The sequence below is a fragment of the Heterodontus francisci genome, chromosome 11 (assembly GCF_036365525.1).
Source record: "Heterodontus francisci isolate sHetFra1 chromosome 11, sHetFra1.hap1, whole genome shotgun sequence".
Taxonomy (NCBI): Eukaryota; Metazoa; Chordata; class Chondrichthyes; order Heterodontiformes; family Heterodontidae; genus Heterodontus; species Heterodontus francisci.
In genome coordinates, this window is record NC_090381.1 from 67,765,440 (window position 1) to 67,782,198 (window position 16,759).

A 16,759-nucleotide genomic window follows, 5' to 3' on the forward strand; every position below is an offset into this window, starting at 1 on the left:
TTAGTTCCCAGTCCTGACCGGTTTGCAGCCATGTCTCCATAATGACTTCCATGTTACACCCTCCAAGCTGAATTTGCGCCTGCAGTTAATTCAAATTGTTCCTTATACTATGTGTGTCTGTACAAAGAATGCTTATTTGGGCCACACACCCTCACCTGGCCTTCTGCTGTAATGTTTTACCCACACATTACCTATTTCTCTCTCCTGGTTTCATTACTTTACATATTTTACTTTTCCTTTTACCTGCAGTGCCTAAAGCACAATTTCTGACAGTAACTCTACTCTCTTCCCCTCTGCTTGTTTTTGAACTATTTTCTATACGACCTTTTCCATCTGAGCCCTCCCCTCCACTTAATGGTTTAAAGTCCTGATGACCGCCCTATTTATCCTTTCAGCTTGACCCTGGTCCCAGCTCGGTTCATGTGGAGCCTGTCCCAATTGTACAGTTCCTCCTTTCCCAGTACTGGTGCCAATGTCCCATGAAATTGAATCCCTCTTTCCCACATCCCTCCTTCAGCCATGTATTCACCTCACTAATCTGTATATCCCTGTGATAATTTTCACAAGGCTTGGGTAATAAATGCAGCGATTATAACCCTTGATGTCCTGTTCTTTAATTTAATTCCCAGTTCCTGGTAGTTTCCAAACAGGACCTTTTGCCTGCCCTTTCCTATGTTGTTGCTCCCAACATGAACCACAACAACTGGATCCTCCCTCTCCCTCTGCAATATCCTTTCGAGCTGGTTCAAGATGTGCCCAGTCCTGGCACTAGGTAGGCAACAAACTATGCAGGATTCTCAATCCTGCTTACAAAAGGATGCTATCTGTGACCTTATTTTATGAATCCCCTACAACTATCACATTAGGCTTCCCCACTTTCTTCCTTCAGACAGCCTCCTCCTCCAAGGTGCCACCTTCCACATTCTCGCTGTCCTTCCAACAGTCTTTATCCTTACCCTCACAGCCACCAAGCACATTATACCCACTGGATAGGATCAGTTTTTGGATTCCTCATTCCCTATCTTACTCTGCACACTATTGGTTGCACCAACCTCATTCTGAACCTGTATCTCTCTACGAGCTGTGGTCACAGCCTGGAGCAAACTGTCCAGGTAGTGCCCCCCCTCCCTTATGTGTCAGAGTGTCTCCTATCACACTCCAGCTCAACGGCTGAGCTGGAGAGATTCGAGAAAGAGACATCTACTGCAGATGTGTTCACTCGGGACAGTCTCACTGTTCACAAACTCCCACTTTTTTGCAGTCCAGACACACAACCTGCCCTGCCATATCTTAGTCTAATTTATATCTAGTCTTTAGTCTGTTGTAAGTTTTTTTTCTAGAGAACTATCAGAAAAAAAAATCACTCACCAGCTGCTCACCAATCCTTGTGCTCACAGCAATTTACCTCTCTCCCTAACGCTTACGTTCCCTTACTTCTAGGCTGTCCGATTCTTGAAATAATTGATCAGATGTTAAAAATACTAAGCCCACAAAAGGTAGTATACTTAACATAATAACTTGCCTTAAAAGCCTTGGGTTTTGCTGCTGCTCCCTCTGTGTTGAATGTGATGTCACTCAGTCTATGTTCAATCATCAGCAGAGTGATGGAAGGTGTCGTTGACAGTGCTATCAAGCACCACTTGCTCAGTAGTAACCTGCTCACCGATGCTCAGTTTTGGGTTCCACCATGGCCACTCAACTCCTGACCTCATTACAGCCTTGGTTCAAACATGGACAAAAGAGCTGAGCTCAAGAGGTGAGGTGAGAGTGATTGTACTTGATATCAAGGCATCATTTGACCGAGTATCGCATCAAGGAGCCCTAGCAAAACTGAAGTCAATGGGAATCATGGGGAAAACTCTCCACTGGCTGGAGTCATACCTAGCACAAAGGAAGATGGTTGTGGCGTTGGAAGCAAATCATCTCAGCCCCAGGGCATCACTGCAGCTCACCACCACCTTCTCAAGGGCAATTAGGGATGATCAAAAATGCTAATCTTACCAGCGACGCCCACATCCCAGAAAATAATTTTAAAAAACTCTAACATCACTTTTTTGATTTCTCCTGTGTTTTATTTCATTCCCAGCACTTTAATCAGAGCCTTCAAACTCCCGTCTGTTCCAACTCCTTTATCACAGCCTCCGATCTCCGGTCTCCCTCCTTTTTCTGTTTCTTTTCATTATGGCAGGGATAATGTACAGTTCGGCAGCATTTTATACCATTCTAAATATTTATATTTTACCATGACTGCACATAATAAAATGATTTTTCCCTAAGATCTTTCCCTGTACTATACCATTTGATTTATTTATTGCAGTTGACAGCTGAAATGATTCTGCGTATAGCCAATGAGCCAGTTCTCCCTTTCAGTGTCCTGGATGTAGCCCTGGAGGTTCAAGAACAACTCAAAGGTAGTGTTTCTTTCTAAGCTTATGGCCTCTTGACAGTGCATTGACTATATTATTATTCATTTAAATTTGAAGAGAGAATGCTAACATTGCTGCACATCCTTACCCTTTTTTATTGGCCTGAATTACAGTTTATCAATTTTCCATTGCCCTGACTTCACAAAGTGTGACATTAGAATTTATTGGCATGAACAAGTTTTTTTTGCTAAATGTATCCTGAATATTTTCTTGCATACTCTCTGCTCATACTGTGTAGATATTTTTGTGAGTGTGACAATTTTTTTTTATAAACAATTGCCACTCCCGCAGCAATGCCCCCCAGTTTTGGGCCTGTCATCAAGGCCCCCACCACCCAACAAAATTCAGCCCCTCATGTCAGAATTATAATGTTATAAGAGATTGTATTTGTTTTATGTTTTGGGCTGTGATTCTATTGGTTGTTACTTTTGGTGCAATTCTTAACTATATATTTTACTTTGCAAAGATGACAGTGTTGCTTCAGATCAAATGCTGGCATTAGCCAGTGCACTGAGGGAAACTGCGCAACTTTTTCAATCAGATGAAATGCGTCCAGCTAATGATCCAAAAGAGCGAGACCCTGCACATCTGAGAATGTTGAATGATGTGCTACAGAACTTCGAGAAAAACTTCCTCATCCAACAGGCTCCACCAGGCTATTACAGGTACAGAAACATCCCTATATATCTGTTACAGAATGTATGATTCAGAGTTTTCAAATCTCTGAATGTGACAAAGTACAATTGCTGATTTTGAAAGACGAATATTGTAAATAATGGCACATAATGCTTGTATACTTGACTAATGCTTAATTCAAACATTTAATACTTCAACTAGAATGCTTTATTTTTAATATTATGCTGTTACGGACAGGTGGTGAATGGCGTGGGTTGTTCCCACTCTTCACCTCCCAACTGGTCATAACTGTGTTTTGTTAAAATGATGCTTTAGCCCCTGAGTGTGTCATTGGGCTCAAATAAACAGATAAATGACAGTTTTTTCTTCCCTAGGAGAAAACCTATTTTTTTTTAAATCCCGAAATGATCGCAGTGTCACTCACATACACGTTCACCCACGCATACACAAGAATAGACAAATAGAGAGACAAGGGTAAGAGATACAAGATGGATTGCAGCAATGCACCAAGGCTCCTCAGACAGCACTTTCCAAACCCATGACCTGTAGCACCCAGAAGGACAAGGGCAGCCAATGCATGAGAGCACCACCACCTGCAAGTTCCCCTCCAAGCCACACACCATCCTGACTTGGAGCTATATCACCATTCCTTCACTGTAGCTGGGTCAAAATCCTGGAACTTCCTTCCTAACAACACTGTGGGTGTACCTACACTGCAAGGACTGCAGCAGTTCAAGAAGACAGCTCACCAGCACCTTCTCAAGGGCAATTAGGGATGGGCAATAAATTCTGGCTTAGCCAGCGATGCCCACATCCCATGCACGAATAAAAAAAAATGTAGTTTAAAGTTCCAAGTGTGGTAAGTGTTCGTGGTTTACAGAAGATTATTGAGTCTTCTCGGGAGGAAAAGTCTTTTTTTTTAAAGTTGCAGGCCTGATTATTCACAGGTGAAGTTAGTCTCAAAGTCACTTTATGATGTCTCTACTGTGGTAGCTGTTCTTGATCTGCAGGGTTCTTCTCTTTCCACTGCACCTTTCTCACAGGCTTTCTGTGATGTTGACTTGATCTCCCCTCTCTCTCTCTCGCTCTCTCTCTCCAGAGAGCTACCTTTTTGAGGTCAAAATTGATCACATTGGAGTTCCTGTTAGAAGACACATGGCCCACTCCCCTGTTGTAACTACACAATGGGCCAGGATGATAACCATGGCCATCGTTTGATGTTTGAATGGGAATCATTCTGTTATGATGTTGGAATGGGAATCATTCTGTTATGATGTTGCTGCTTCACTCCTTATCCATCTTAGTTTGACTATGAGTTAGACTGTCTCTAGCATCCTCTTTTAGTCCATTCTTATTGATCAAAGTCATTAATAATGGAATGGCTGCTTTTAGTTTCAAAGGAGTTCTCCCCAGAGCTATTTCAGACAAGGTTAACAAGCCTCATCTTTGCAGGTGAGTTTGTGGATTTCCAGTACAGGAGGGGTCACATGGCCACTACTCCATTTTGGCTGTGTATTAGTGTCCATGTATTTGTGATTTTGTTTTGCAGTTGACTTTTTAATATCATAATGCTTCCATTTCATTATTTATTCCATCATGGCTCCTTCCGTGCATGACAATGGAGATACAGAAAACCCCTCTTATTTTAGAGTTATGTAACAGGCAGAATGAGAATGTTTTAGAAGTTTGACATTTTACACCACTAAATCCTTTTCCCTATTCTAGCAGTAAAACTGTAGACCCAGTTTTTCATGACCCCATGATTCAGCTGCTGGGATATGGAAAGATAGAATGATACAATACAAAAGGAGTCCCTTCGGGCAATTATGCCTGTGGTGGCTCTTTGGTAGAGCTGTCCAATTAGTCCCACTCTCCTGCTCTTTCCACATAGTACTGTAATTATTTTTCCCTTTAAGTATTTATCCAATTCCATTAATGTTAATGTTGAATCTGCTTCCACCACTCTTTCAGGCAGTGCACTCTAGATCACAACAACTTCGCTGTGTAAAATGTGTTTCCTCATGTTGCCTCTGTTTCTTTTGCCAGTCACCTTAAATCTGTGTCCTCTGCTTACTGACTCGTTTGCCACTGGACACACTTTCTCCTTCTTTACCCGATCAAAACCCTTCATGATTTTGAACACCTTTATTTGGTCTCATCTTAACCTTCTCAGTTCTGAGGAGAACAATCCCAGCTTATCCAATCACTCCACATAACTGAAGTCCTTCATCCCTGGTACCATTCTAGTAAAGTTCTTCTGCACCCTCTCTAAAGCCTTGACATACTTCCTAATGTATGGTGCCCAGAATTGAGAATATGCCAGCTGAGGCCTAACCAGTGTTTTAGAAAAGTTTAGCATAACCTTGCTTTTGTACTCTGTGCCTCTATTAATAAAGCCAAGGATCCCATATGCTTCTCAACTTGTCCTCCTGCCTTCAAAGATCTGTGTACATAGACCTTGGTCTCTCTGTTCCTGAATCCCCTTTAAAATTGCATTATTTAGTTCATATTGCCTCTCCTCGTGCTTCCTACCAAAATGTATCAGTTCACACTTCATGTCACTGCATACCTCTTTCCAGTCTAAAAAACAATTGTATACCATTATTATCTGCTTTCTGGCCCTTAGCCAATTTTGTATCTATGCTGCTATTGACCCTTGAATCTCTTGAGCTTTTTTGCTATGATGTGGTACTTTGTCAAATGCCTTTTGAAAGTCCATGAACACAATATCAACCACACTACCCTCATCAACCCTCTCCATGACTTTATCAAAGAACTCATGTTAGACAAATACAATTTACCTTTAACAAATCAATGCTGACTTTCATTTATTAGACCATATTTTTCCAAATGCCCATTAATTTTGTCTTTAAAAGTTTCTCACCACTTGATGTTCGGCTGTCTGGCCTGTGGTTGCTGGGTTTATCTTTCTTGCCTTTTTGAACGGGAGTTTAACATTTGCAATCTTCCAGTCTTCTGGCACCACTCCCATATCCAAGGAGGATTGGAAGATTGTGATCAGAGTGGCTGCCATTTCCAACCTTACACCCCTGCATTTCACCCAGACTGGGTGACTTTTCTATTTTGAGGACTGCCAACTTTTTAAATACATCCTTATTTACTACTTTTATCCTATTGAACATCACTACTGCCTCTTCCTTTACTGCTACGTTGGCAGCATTCTCTTCTCTAGTAAAGACTGATGCAAAGTATTCAATTAGTACCTCAGCCATGCCTCTGTCTCCAAAAGAATATTTCCTTTTTGATCCTCAATCAGCTCCACTCTTCCATTGACCACCCTTTTATAGTGTTTATCAGTTTATAAATAACTGGGCGGCACAGTGGTGCAGCGGTTAGCACCACAGCCTCACAGCTCCAGCAACCCGGGTTCAGTTCTGGATACTGTCTGTGCGGAGTTTGCAAGTTCTCCCTGTGACCACGTGGGTTTCCGCCAGATGCTCCAGTTTCCTCCCACAGCCAAAGACTTGCAGGTTGATAGGTAAATTGACCATTGTAAATTGCCCCTAGTGTAGTTGGGAAGGTGGGGATGTGGTAGGGAATATGGGGTTAATGTAGGATTAGCATAAATGGGTGGTTGTTGGTCAGCACAAACTTGGTGGGCCAAAGGACCTGTTTCAGTGCTGTATCTCTCTATGACTTCTGGATTCCTTTTTTTTGCTGCACATTTGTTCTCCTACTCTCGCTTTGCTCCTTTATTGGGCAGTGCAGTGTGGCGATTATGTTACTGGACTAGTAATCCCAAGGCTTGGACTAATGATCTGGAGACACGAGTTCAAATCCCATCATGACAAATTCTGGAGTAAAAAGCTAGTATCAGTTATGGTGACCATATAACTACTGGATTGTTGTAAAAACCCACCTGGTTCAGTAATATCCTTTAGTAAAGGAAATCTGCTGTCCTTACCCAATGTAGTCTATGTGACTCCATGATAAACTCCAGAGAGCTTGTTATGGAAGGATAATGTTGGAGCCTATATTTACTCAGTGTCACATTTATTGCGCATAATACAAGGATTATAAAAATGTAACTCCTCACTCAAAACCTCCACCAGTCTCACTGAGTGTCTGCTTACAAGTGCTCAACTAAGACCCCAATTAACACCCTTCACCTGCAACCTGCATATAATCAAGGCCGCAATTGTTGACAACGCGATCGGTAGGTGGCGTTGTTTTGGCACATGCGCAAATACAGCATGTGCCACGAAAACGTCACAGCTTGCGACTGCAGCAGCTGCCAGGACTAAAGATGGCGCTGCTCAAAGAATCACAGAGATGAAACCTGACAAACACGTGGCAGAATACAATGGCCGGAGTGAGAGAGTGGAGCGGGCCGGGGAGAGCAGCGCGGGGGCCGGGGAGAGCAGCGCGGGGGCCGGGGAGAGCAGCGCGGGGGCCGGGGAGAGCAGCGCGGGGGCCGGGGACAGCAGCGCGGGGGCCGGGGAGAGCAGCGAGGGGGCCGGGGAGAGCAGCGCGGGGAGACCAGCGGTAGCGGTGCCGGGGGGCGAGGTGGGGGAGGCAGAGGGAGGGGGGGAGAAAGAGGGAGAGGGAGGGAAAGAGGGGGAGGGAAAGAGGGAGAGAGGGGGAGAAAGAGGGAGAGGGGGAGAAAGAGGGAGAGGGAGGGGTAAGGAAGGGGGGAGGGAGAGAGCTGGGGGGAGAGGGAGGAAGGGGAGAGAGTGGGGGGGGGGAGCAGCGGAACGGAAGAGGAGTGCCTTTTTCTGTGCATGCGCCTTAAACACAACAGCAAAAGACTTACTGGCCAGTCCCTGGACCCGGTGACACCAAGGTCTTCGCACGCTCGCTCCCCGCGGCTCTCTACGGCCTCTCGCTTCCGGCCCTATCCATTCAGCCGTTCCCTCCAGCTGCGGATGCCCAATCCAGTTGCTTTCTCTACTTCGCCACAGTACTTCAGGCATTGCAACTGTTTGGTCCCTGCATTTTGCATGCTCCCTCTCCCCACCCCTCCCCGCACTCTTCACCCACCCCTCCCTCTACCCCCCCACCATAGTTGAATATCTGAAGTGCAGTTGCAAAGTCGGGGAAATAGCATGCAAAACAAAACCTCAACAATTCTGGTTTTAATTATTGAGAAGTTTTATTAAATTCATTAAACATCCGAGGAACTGCTGTGCATGGATACATGAGTGTTGTGTCCAGCATTCCTGTTAGACAGACAGGCCGAGTCTCTGCTATGCACAGCTAAAGAGATTATTCCTGGAGAGCCTTGTGGTGAATAAACGCTTGACTCTCTATTCCACTACTGTATTGTCCATGTGAAGAAGGCAAAGTCACAAGAGTCTGAGCTCAGTCTATTCTTGGTGAATGTTCCCCAAGCGCATCCCAATGTGCATTCCCAATTCATCCATAAATGCAATGTTCCTTTCCACATCGTGATGAGCTCCGCAGCATGATCTAGTTGCCTTCGTTGCTTGAATGCTGACCTTAAGTCTCAAGGATTGTTTTCTCGACGGCATGTTTTACATGAAAAGAAATAAAGCAAATCAGAGTCAGAGCTTGCCTCCCTCCATCCACTGAAATTACTGTTGTGCACATCTTTTTAAGTTCTGCAGTGAAGGCACCAATTGATAACGTCGCCAATGAAGCACTTATTACCCACCTCAGATGCAGGAATCAGCACATCCTTGCGTCCTCTCCTGCACTGCCTCCTTTGCTTGAATGCCGTCCTTAAGTGTCAAGGATTGTTTTCTCAAGGGCACGTTTTACATGAAAGAAAATAAGGAAAGAACATCAGTGTCAGAGCTTCCCTCCCTCCAATGAAATTACTGTTGAGAATGCTTTGTGTTCTGCGGTAAAGGCATGTACTGATAACACCGCCAATGAATCACTTAGTACCCACCTCAGCTGTAGGAGGCAGGATGATGTTACTGCCCCTATCTCGTGATGGTTCAATGCTGCTCTCAGGGAAAACATGAATGATGTGAGGGTGCTGGAAAAGAAGCACATTTCTTTTGGGCTATGAACATAAAGCTGGCCATTTAGCCCAGCAGTTCTCTGCCAGTGGTTATGTTACTCGTGCGTCTTTCCATCCATTCCCATTTAATCCTGCCTACTACTATCCCCAGTTGTGTTCACAGCAAGAGCATTCACATTTCTGCTACCACTGGACATGGCATGCTTGTTTCTTTTAGTGCTCAGTCTCTTCTTGCTGAATGTTCCCCAAGTGCTTGACCCCTTTGGACGCCCTCTCTGCTTGACAGGCAGCAACTGGCAATTGCGGAGTCTCACAAGGCTCTGCATGGTTGTTTCAACGTCGGATGGGGAAACAGGTGGCTGTGTGTCCATGAGCACTGCCCTGATGGGTGTAGGAGCAGGTAACTGTGTGTCCATGTGCACTGCCCTGATGGGTGTAGGAGCAGGTAACTGTGTGTCCATGTGCACTGCCCTGATGGGTGTAGGAGCAGGTAACTGTGTGCCCATGAACACTGCCCTGATGGGTGTAGGAGCAGGTAACTGTGTGTCCATGTGCACTGCCCTGATGGGTGTAGGAGCAGGTAACTGTGTGTCCATGTGCACTGCCCTGATGGGTGTAGGAGCAGGTAACTGTGTGTCCATGTGCACTGCCCTGATGGGTGTAGGAGCAGGTAACTGTGTGCCCATGAGCACTGCCCTGATGGGTGTAGGAGCAGGTAACTGTGTGTCCATGTGCACTGCCCTGATGGGTGTAGGAGCAGGTAACTGTGTGTCCATGTGCACTGCCCTGATGGGTGTAGGAGCAGGTAACTGTGTGCCCATGAGCACTGCTCTGATGGGTGTAGGAGCAGGTAACTGTGTGTCCATGTGCACTGCCCTGATGGGTGTAGGAGCAGGTGACTGTGTAACTGAGCAGCAAGGAGAGGGTACCGCAGGTAGGGGAAGTGGAGATTTGAACAGGCAGGCATATGTATGGTCCATCAGATCATTAGGCCAGGGGGTGAGACGCTCAGGATCCAGGGTTTGTGACACGTGACTGATGTCCAGCGCGCGGCCACCTCCATCCGAAGGTGCTTCCGGGCAATTGTTGGGCATAGTAAATGGCTCCATCTCATCAGCCAGTCCTTGCTGCCAGCGGAGAGTCTGTTGCCGCAGCCAGTCCAGTCTCCTCATGAATGCTGCCGTTCCACTCTGCAGAACGGCCTGTTGTAGCTGGTACAATTGATCTGAAAGCAAGCGGTATTTTTCATTGTGGCTGAGGGGCCTTGGCTGTTCCTCTGTAATCACAATGGCAGCAGCCATGCCTGTCGTCGTTGGTGTCTGAGATGCACGCCAGCGACAATTGGGGGCGAGCCTGTCCAAATGCAGACCCAGATGCCTCTGCACAACAACAGCATGTTTGCAGGGCAACAAAGTCTGAATGGAGAAGATGCAGCTGCAGGTAGCCTGGCCATCATGTATCTGCAGTGTGTACTGTTTGGCGCCAGAAATCACAGTCACTGTGCCTTCATCCTGCTACATGCGGTGGCCCAGACAATGGAAATGTTTTCAGAGCAACTCACAACAGGGACTGGAGAACATGCGGTGGCCCAGACAATGGAAATGTTTTCAGAGCAACTCGCAACAGGGACTGGAGAACATGCGGTGGCCCAGACAATGGAAATGTTTTCAGAGCAACTTGCAAAGGCAGAGCAACTTACCTTGGAACAATCGCCTGTGTCAAATAAAAATGAAGCAAGTCTCCTAAACGAATAAATAATTCAGATAAAATGCGAGAAAATGCCCGACGAAATCTCTCCTCCTTCCACTTTCAAAAAGTCGCGCCGAAGCTTTGACGCATGCGCAGAGGCCAAACTGGCGCGTCGGCGAGGAAGACGAAATAACGCGTTGACGTCATCTGCGCATGCGCACAGCGGTACCGGCAGAACGGACCGCAGCGCATGCGCAGAGATGAGGAGACTGCGTGCGCATGTGCGTACCGCGTCGTCTGCGCATGCGCAAAGCGATCCTGGTAAGCCGGACCGCAGCGCATGCGCAGGGGGCATGAGACCGTCTGCGCATGTGCGCACCGCGGCGCATCCTGATGACGTGTGCGATGAAGTAGCGTTGTCATGAATTACTTTGTAAAATCAAACCATTGACACACAATTAACAGATTAACACTCCAGACTCACAGCAATGTGGTTGACTCATAATTGCTCTTAGAAATGGCCTAGCAAGCCACTCAATTATACCAAACCACTATGAGAAATATACTATGGGAATACCTTCACCACAAGGAATGCAGTGATTCTGGAAGGCAGCTTCTCAAGGGCAGTTAGAGATGGGCACTAAATGCTGGCCTTGCCAGTGATGCCCACATCCCGTGAACAAATATTAAAAAAAAACGTTTTTAGATCTCCTATGCACTTTCTATATTCACCTTGGTTCTCTACTGTATTATGAATCTTATATTTGTCATTAGTGTCTCTGTCTCTCATTTTAACTTCTACATCTTTAGTTATCTGGGGACCATTAGCTTTGAATGCCCCTCCTTCCCCCTTATGATAATGTATCTACTTTATACCCAAACCAGCTCCTCTTTGAAAGCCTCCTGTTACTCAATTACTGTTTTAATGACTAATTTTTGATTGTAATCCCACTGGGCCTGATGCCTTTTCAACTCACCGAATTTAGCCGTCTTGCAGTTAAGAATTTTCACACTTGATTGTGTTTTATCCTTTTCCATAACTATTGATATGACCACTGTTCCCCAAACACTCTCCCACTCAAACATGCCTTACTTCATGTCCCAGGACTAGATCAAGCACTGCTTTCTTCCTCATTGGGCTGGAAACACACATTTCAGGAATACTTTCGACACTTTGCCCTTTACTGTGTTACTATCCCAGTATATATTAAAATAATTGATGACCCCCAGTTATCACTACTGTGTAGTTTATGCATCTTCTGTAATTTGTCCCAATTTCACTTCTTACCTTCCCGTGTGCTCCATTGTTCCTTTATTCTGACCAAATAAGTTCTGCCTATGGCCCCTCACTGGCATCTACCCAGCAATGTGGAAAATTGCCCAGGCATGTCCTGTGCACGAAAAGCAGGACAAATCCAACCCAGCCAATTACCGCCCTATCAGTCTACTCTCAATCATCAGCAAAGTAATGGAAGGGGTTGTCGACGTGCTATCAAGTGGCACCTGCTCAGCAATAACCTGCTCACTGGCGCTCAGTTTGGGTTCCACCAGGGCCACTCAGCTCCTGACCTCATTACAGTCTTGGTCCAAACATGGATAGAAGAGTTGAACACCAGAGGTGCAGTGAGAGTGATTGCCCTTGACATCAAGGCAGCATTTGATCAAGTATGGCATCAAGGAGTCCCAGCAAAACTGGAGTCAATGGGAATCAGGAGGAATACTCTCCACTGTTTGGAGTCATACCCATCACAAAGGAAGATGGTTGTGGTTGTTGGAGGTCAATCATCTCAGTCCCAGGACATCACAGCAGGAGTTCCTCAGGGGGTAGTGTCCTAGGCCCAACCACATTCAGCTGCTTCATCAATGACCTTCCCTCCATCATAAGGTCAGAAGTGGGGATGTTCGCTGATGATTGCACAATGTTCAGCACCATTCGCGATGACTCAGATACTGAAGCAGCCCACGTCCATATGCAGCAAGACCTGGACAACATCTAGGCTTGGGTTGATAAGTGGTAACTAACATTCATGCCACACAAGTGCCAGGCAATGACCATCTCAAACAAGAGAGAATCTAGCCATGACATTCAATGGCATTACCATCACTGAATCCCCCACTATCAACATCCTAGGGGTCACCATTGTCCAGAAACTGAACTGGACCAGCTACAATGCTGTGGCTACAAGAGCAGGTCTGAGGCTGGGAATTCTGTGGCAAGTACCTCACCTCCTGTCTCCACAATGCCTGTCCACCATCTACAAGGTACAAGTCAGGACTGTGATAGAATATTCTCCACTTGCCTGGATGGGCGCAACTCCAACAACACTCAAGGAGCTCGACACCATTCAGGACAAAGTAGCCCGCTTGATTGACACCCCATCCACAACCTTCAACATTCACTCCCTCCACCATTGACGCACAGTGGCAGCAGTGTGTACCATCTACAAGATGCATTGCAGCAACACACCAAGGCTCCTTAGATAGCACCTTCCAAACCTGTGACCTCTACCACCTAGAAGGACAAGGGCAGCAAATGCATGGGCACACCAGCACCTGCAAGTTCCCCTCCAAGCCACACATCATCCTGACTTGGAACTATATCGCCGTTCCTTCACTGTCGCTGGATCAAAATCCTGGAACTCCCTTCCTAACAGTACTGTGGGTGTACCTACACTGCAAGGACTGCAGGAGTTCAAGAAGCCAGCTCACCAGCACCTTCTCAAAGGCAATTAGGCGATAGGCAATAAGTGCAGGCCTAGCCAGCAATTCCAAATTCTCATAAACAAATTTTAAAAACTTACATCATCCCTCTCCAGTGTTTTAATCAATACTGCCACTCCCTTTTCTCATTCCTTATTTGGAAGCTGGATTTTTCGTATAAAATCTATTCGTGGATTTCTCAGAATCCAACCTAAACAAGCGGCAATATAAAAGCAGTGATAATGATCCTGTGTGTACCTTGCAAAGGAACCTGATTCAATATTAAATCATCAATGCACAACTAACTAGCTCTGGGACTGTTGAGCAACTTTTACTTTTAAGTTTATTCTTTGAGTCTACCCTACTGAGCATTACTGAATGCATTTCCAACTGTTCTTTGTAAAATGTCAGCTGGGCTCACTTGATACCACTCTTTTTAAATGGCGAGAGACTGGGAAATGTTGGTATTTGGAGGGACCGAGGTGCTGTTGTGCACAAATCATAAAGTTAACATGCAGTTACAAGAAGCAATTAGTTAAGCAAGTGGTATGTTAGTTTTTATTACAAAGGGATTGGAGTATAAGAATAAAGAAGTCTTACTACAATTATATAAGGCTTTGGTGAGACTGTCTATGGAGAACTGTGTACAATTTAGGTCTCTTTACCTAAGGAAGGAGGGAGTGCAACAAAAGTTCAATCGACTGATTTCTGGGATTATAGGATTGTCCGATAAGGAGAGCTTGAGTAGACTAGGTCTATATTCCCTAGAATTTAGAAGAATGAGAGTTAATCGAATTGAAATAGTTAAATTCATCAGGGAATTGACAAGATAGATGTTGGGAGGATGTTTTCCCTGCGTGGGGAGTCTAGAAATAGGAGTCTAAGTCTTGAATAAGGCATCAGCCATTTTGGACTGAGATGAGGAGAAATCTCTTCACTCAAAGGGTTGTGAATATTTGGAATTCTCTACCTCAATGCAACAATTTATAATTATATAGCACCTTTAATGTAATAAAACATCCCAAGGCGTTTCACAGGAGCATTATAAAACAAAGTATGACACCAAGCCACAAAAAGAGATATTAGTTCAACTGACCAAAAGTTTGTTCAAAGAGGTAGATCTTAAGGAATGTCTTAAAGGAGGAAAGTGAGGTGGAGTGGTGTAGGGACGGTATCCCAGAGCTTGGGGCCTAGGCAATTGAAGGCGCAGCCACAAATGGTAAAGCGATTAAAATCAGGGATGCACAAAAGGCCAGAATTAGAGGAGCACAGTATGTCAGAGGGTTGTGGGGCTGAAGAGATTACAGAAATAGGGAGATGCAAGGCCATGGAGGGATTTGATGAGAAGGATTGCATTTTTAAATCAAAACATTGTTTGACTGGGAGCCAATGTCACTTAGTGAGCACAGGGGTGATAGGTGAACAGGACTTGGTATGAGTTAAGACATGGGAAGCAGAGTTTTGGATTACCTCAAGTTTACATAGAGTAGAATGTGGGAAACCTGCCAGGAGTGCATTGAAATAATCAAGTCTAGAGGTAATGAAGTCAAGAATGAAGGTTTCGGCAGCAGATGAGCTGAGGCAGGGGCGATGTTATGGAGGTGGATATATCCCAGAGAGCTGTGGGATGTTCAGTTGTTGAGAATATTCAAGACGGAGATCATTGATTTTTGGGTACGACGCGAATTATAGGATGTGGGGATGGTGCAGAAAGGTGGAGCTGAGGTAGAAGATCAGTCATGATCTTACTGAATAGCAGAGGAGATGGGGGAGATGATGGTGTAGTGGTAATGTTGCTGGACTAGTAATCAGTGGCATGGGTGAATGTTTTGGGGACATGGGTTCAAATCCCACCATAGCAGCTGGTGGAATTTAAATTCAATCAAAATCTGGAATTAAAATTAATCTCAGTAATGGTGCCATGAAACTATTATCAATTGCCATAAAAACCCATCTAGTTCATTAATGCCCTTTAGGGAAGGAAATCTGCCATCCTTACCTGGTTTAGCCTACATGTGACTCCAGAGCCATGAGCAATGTGGGTCTGCCCTCTTAAATGGCCCAGCAAGCCACTCAGTTCAAAAGTAATTAAGGATGGGCAACAAATGCTGGCCTTGTCAGTGACACCCACATCCCATGAAAGAATTAAAAAAAAACTTGAAGGACCAAATGGCCTACTACTCCTATTTCTTAGACAGACTATCACACAGACTGATCCTCTCCAGGATGTCAACTGAATAAACAAGGCTGACATACTAACACAGCAGTGCACTGCTGATATTAAACTGAGGCCCTGTCTTCCTGCTTTTGTGGTTCAGCTGGACGTTATAGATCCCATGATATTGTTTAAAGAAGAGCAGTGTTCTCCTTGTATTCTGGCAACATTTTTATCCTTCAACTAACACCACCAGAAAAAGATTAAATGGTCTTTGATCTCACTGCTGTTTGTAGGATCTTGTTAGGTGTAAAATCGTTGGCATATTCACCTACAGTATATAACAGCAGTGACGACACTTCAGAGCAATTCCTTGTATGTCAAGCACTTTAGAAATGTCCCAAAAGGCATGATAAAGCACTATATATATTTAAGTTCTTTCTTTCCAGAATAAGTCACATAATTAAGGTTTTTAGAATAATTAAAATTATACAAACAAGTCAGTCAACTGTTATACTCCACTGTGGAATGTGGAATAAAGCTGTAAATAGCTTTGATTACAGCTTCTGTTTGGTGGGACTTCAGACTCTGCAAAAAAGGTAACATTTTCGATAAATCAATATCTTTGTTTGATGAATAGCCCTACTTTCTGAGAAATTGATTTTTCTTGCATTTTATAAATTTATTATCATATTTAAAAACAAGAATGGATTATAAGTCAAAAGAAATATGCTTTTATATCTATCTTGATGTCTCTTGAAAGATACCCACACAAAAACCTTTCAAATGTATTTCGTCCCAGACGCAGAGGTGCAGTCATTTGTGGGGCAAAAAAGAAAGGATTTGGGACATTTTTCTTCACAGCACTGCAGTGAGTATTGATTTGGTTAAACCAGATCTGTCAGCTGAAGCGTTATAAATAAGGCAATTCTTCATCTGTAAACAGGGAGGCTTAGGTGTAATTTACAACTGGTGACCTTCAGACAACAAAGCAAGTTTAGATCATTAAGAATACATCCATAATTTAAATTTGGTCTTTAATTTAGATCAAAGTATTCTTTATCTTTAGGCTTTCCCTGTTTGTTAGGGTTGGGAACTTAGCAATTAGAAGTACATTTCAATGACCTTAGTTTCTTTGGACAAATTTCATCTCACAGTCTTCCAGAAAAGCATCCACACAAATGTTATTTGTAATCTATCTTC

General features: G+C 44.5%; 1 protein-coding gene across 5 annotated transcripts in view; it reads left to right on the top strand.

Annotated features, from left to right (window-relative positions):
- Positions 1-16,759, top strand: part of LOC137375294 (inactive N-acetylated-alpha-linked acidic dipeptidase-like protein 2) — a 1,073,632-nt gene that overhangs the window by 1,032,819 nt on the left and 24,054 nt on the right. For all 5 annotated transcript variants that reach the window (XM_068042232.1, XM_068042235.1, XM_068042233.1 and 2 more), the window contains 2 exons: positions 2,318-2,411; positions 2,893-3,091. In XM_068042232.1, the coding sequence (XP_067898333.1) occupies positions 2,318-2,411; positions 2,893-3,091 (293 nt within the window). The remainder of the gene's footprint in view (positions 1-2,317; positions 2,412-2,892; positions 3,092-16,759) is intronic.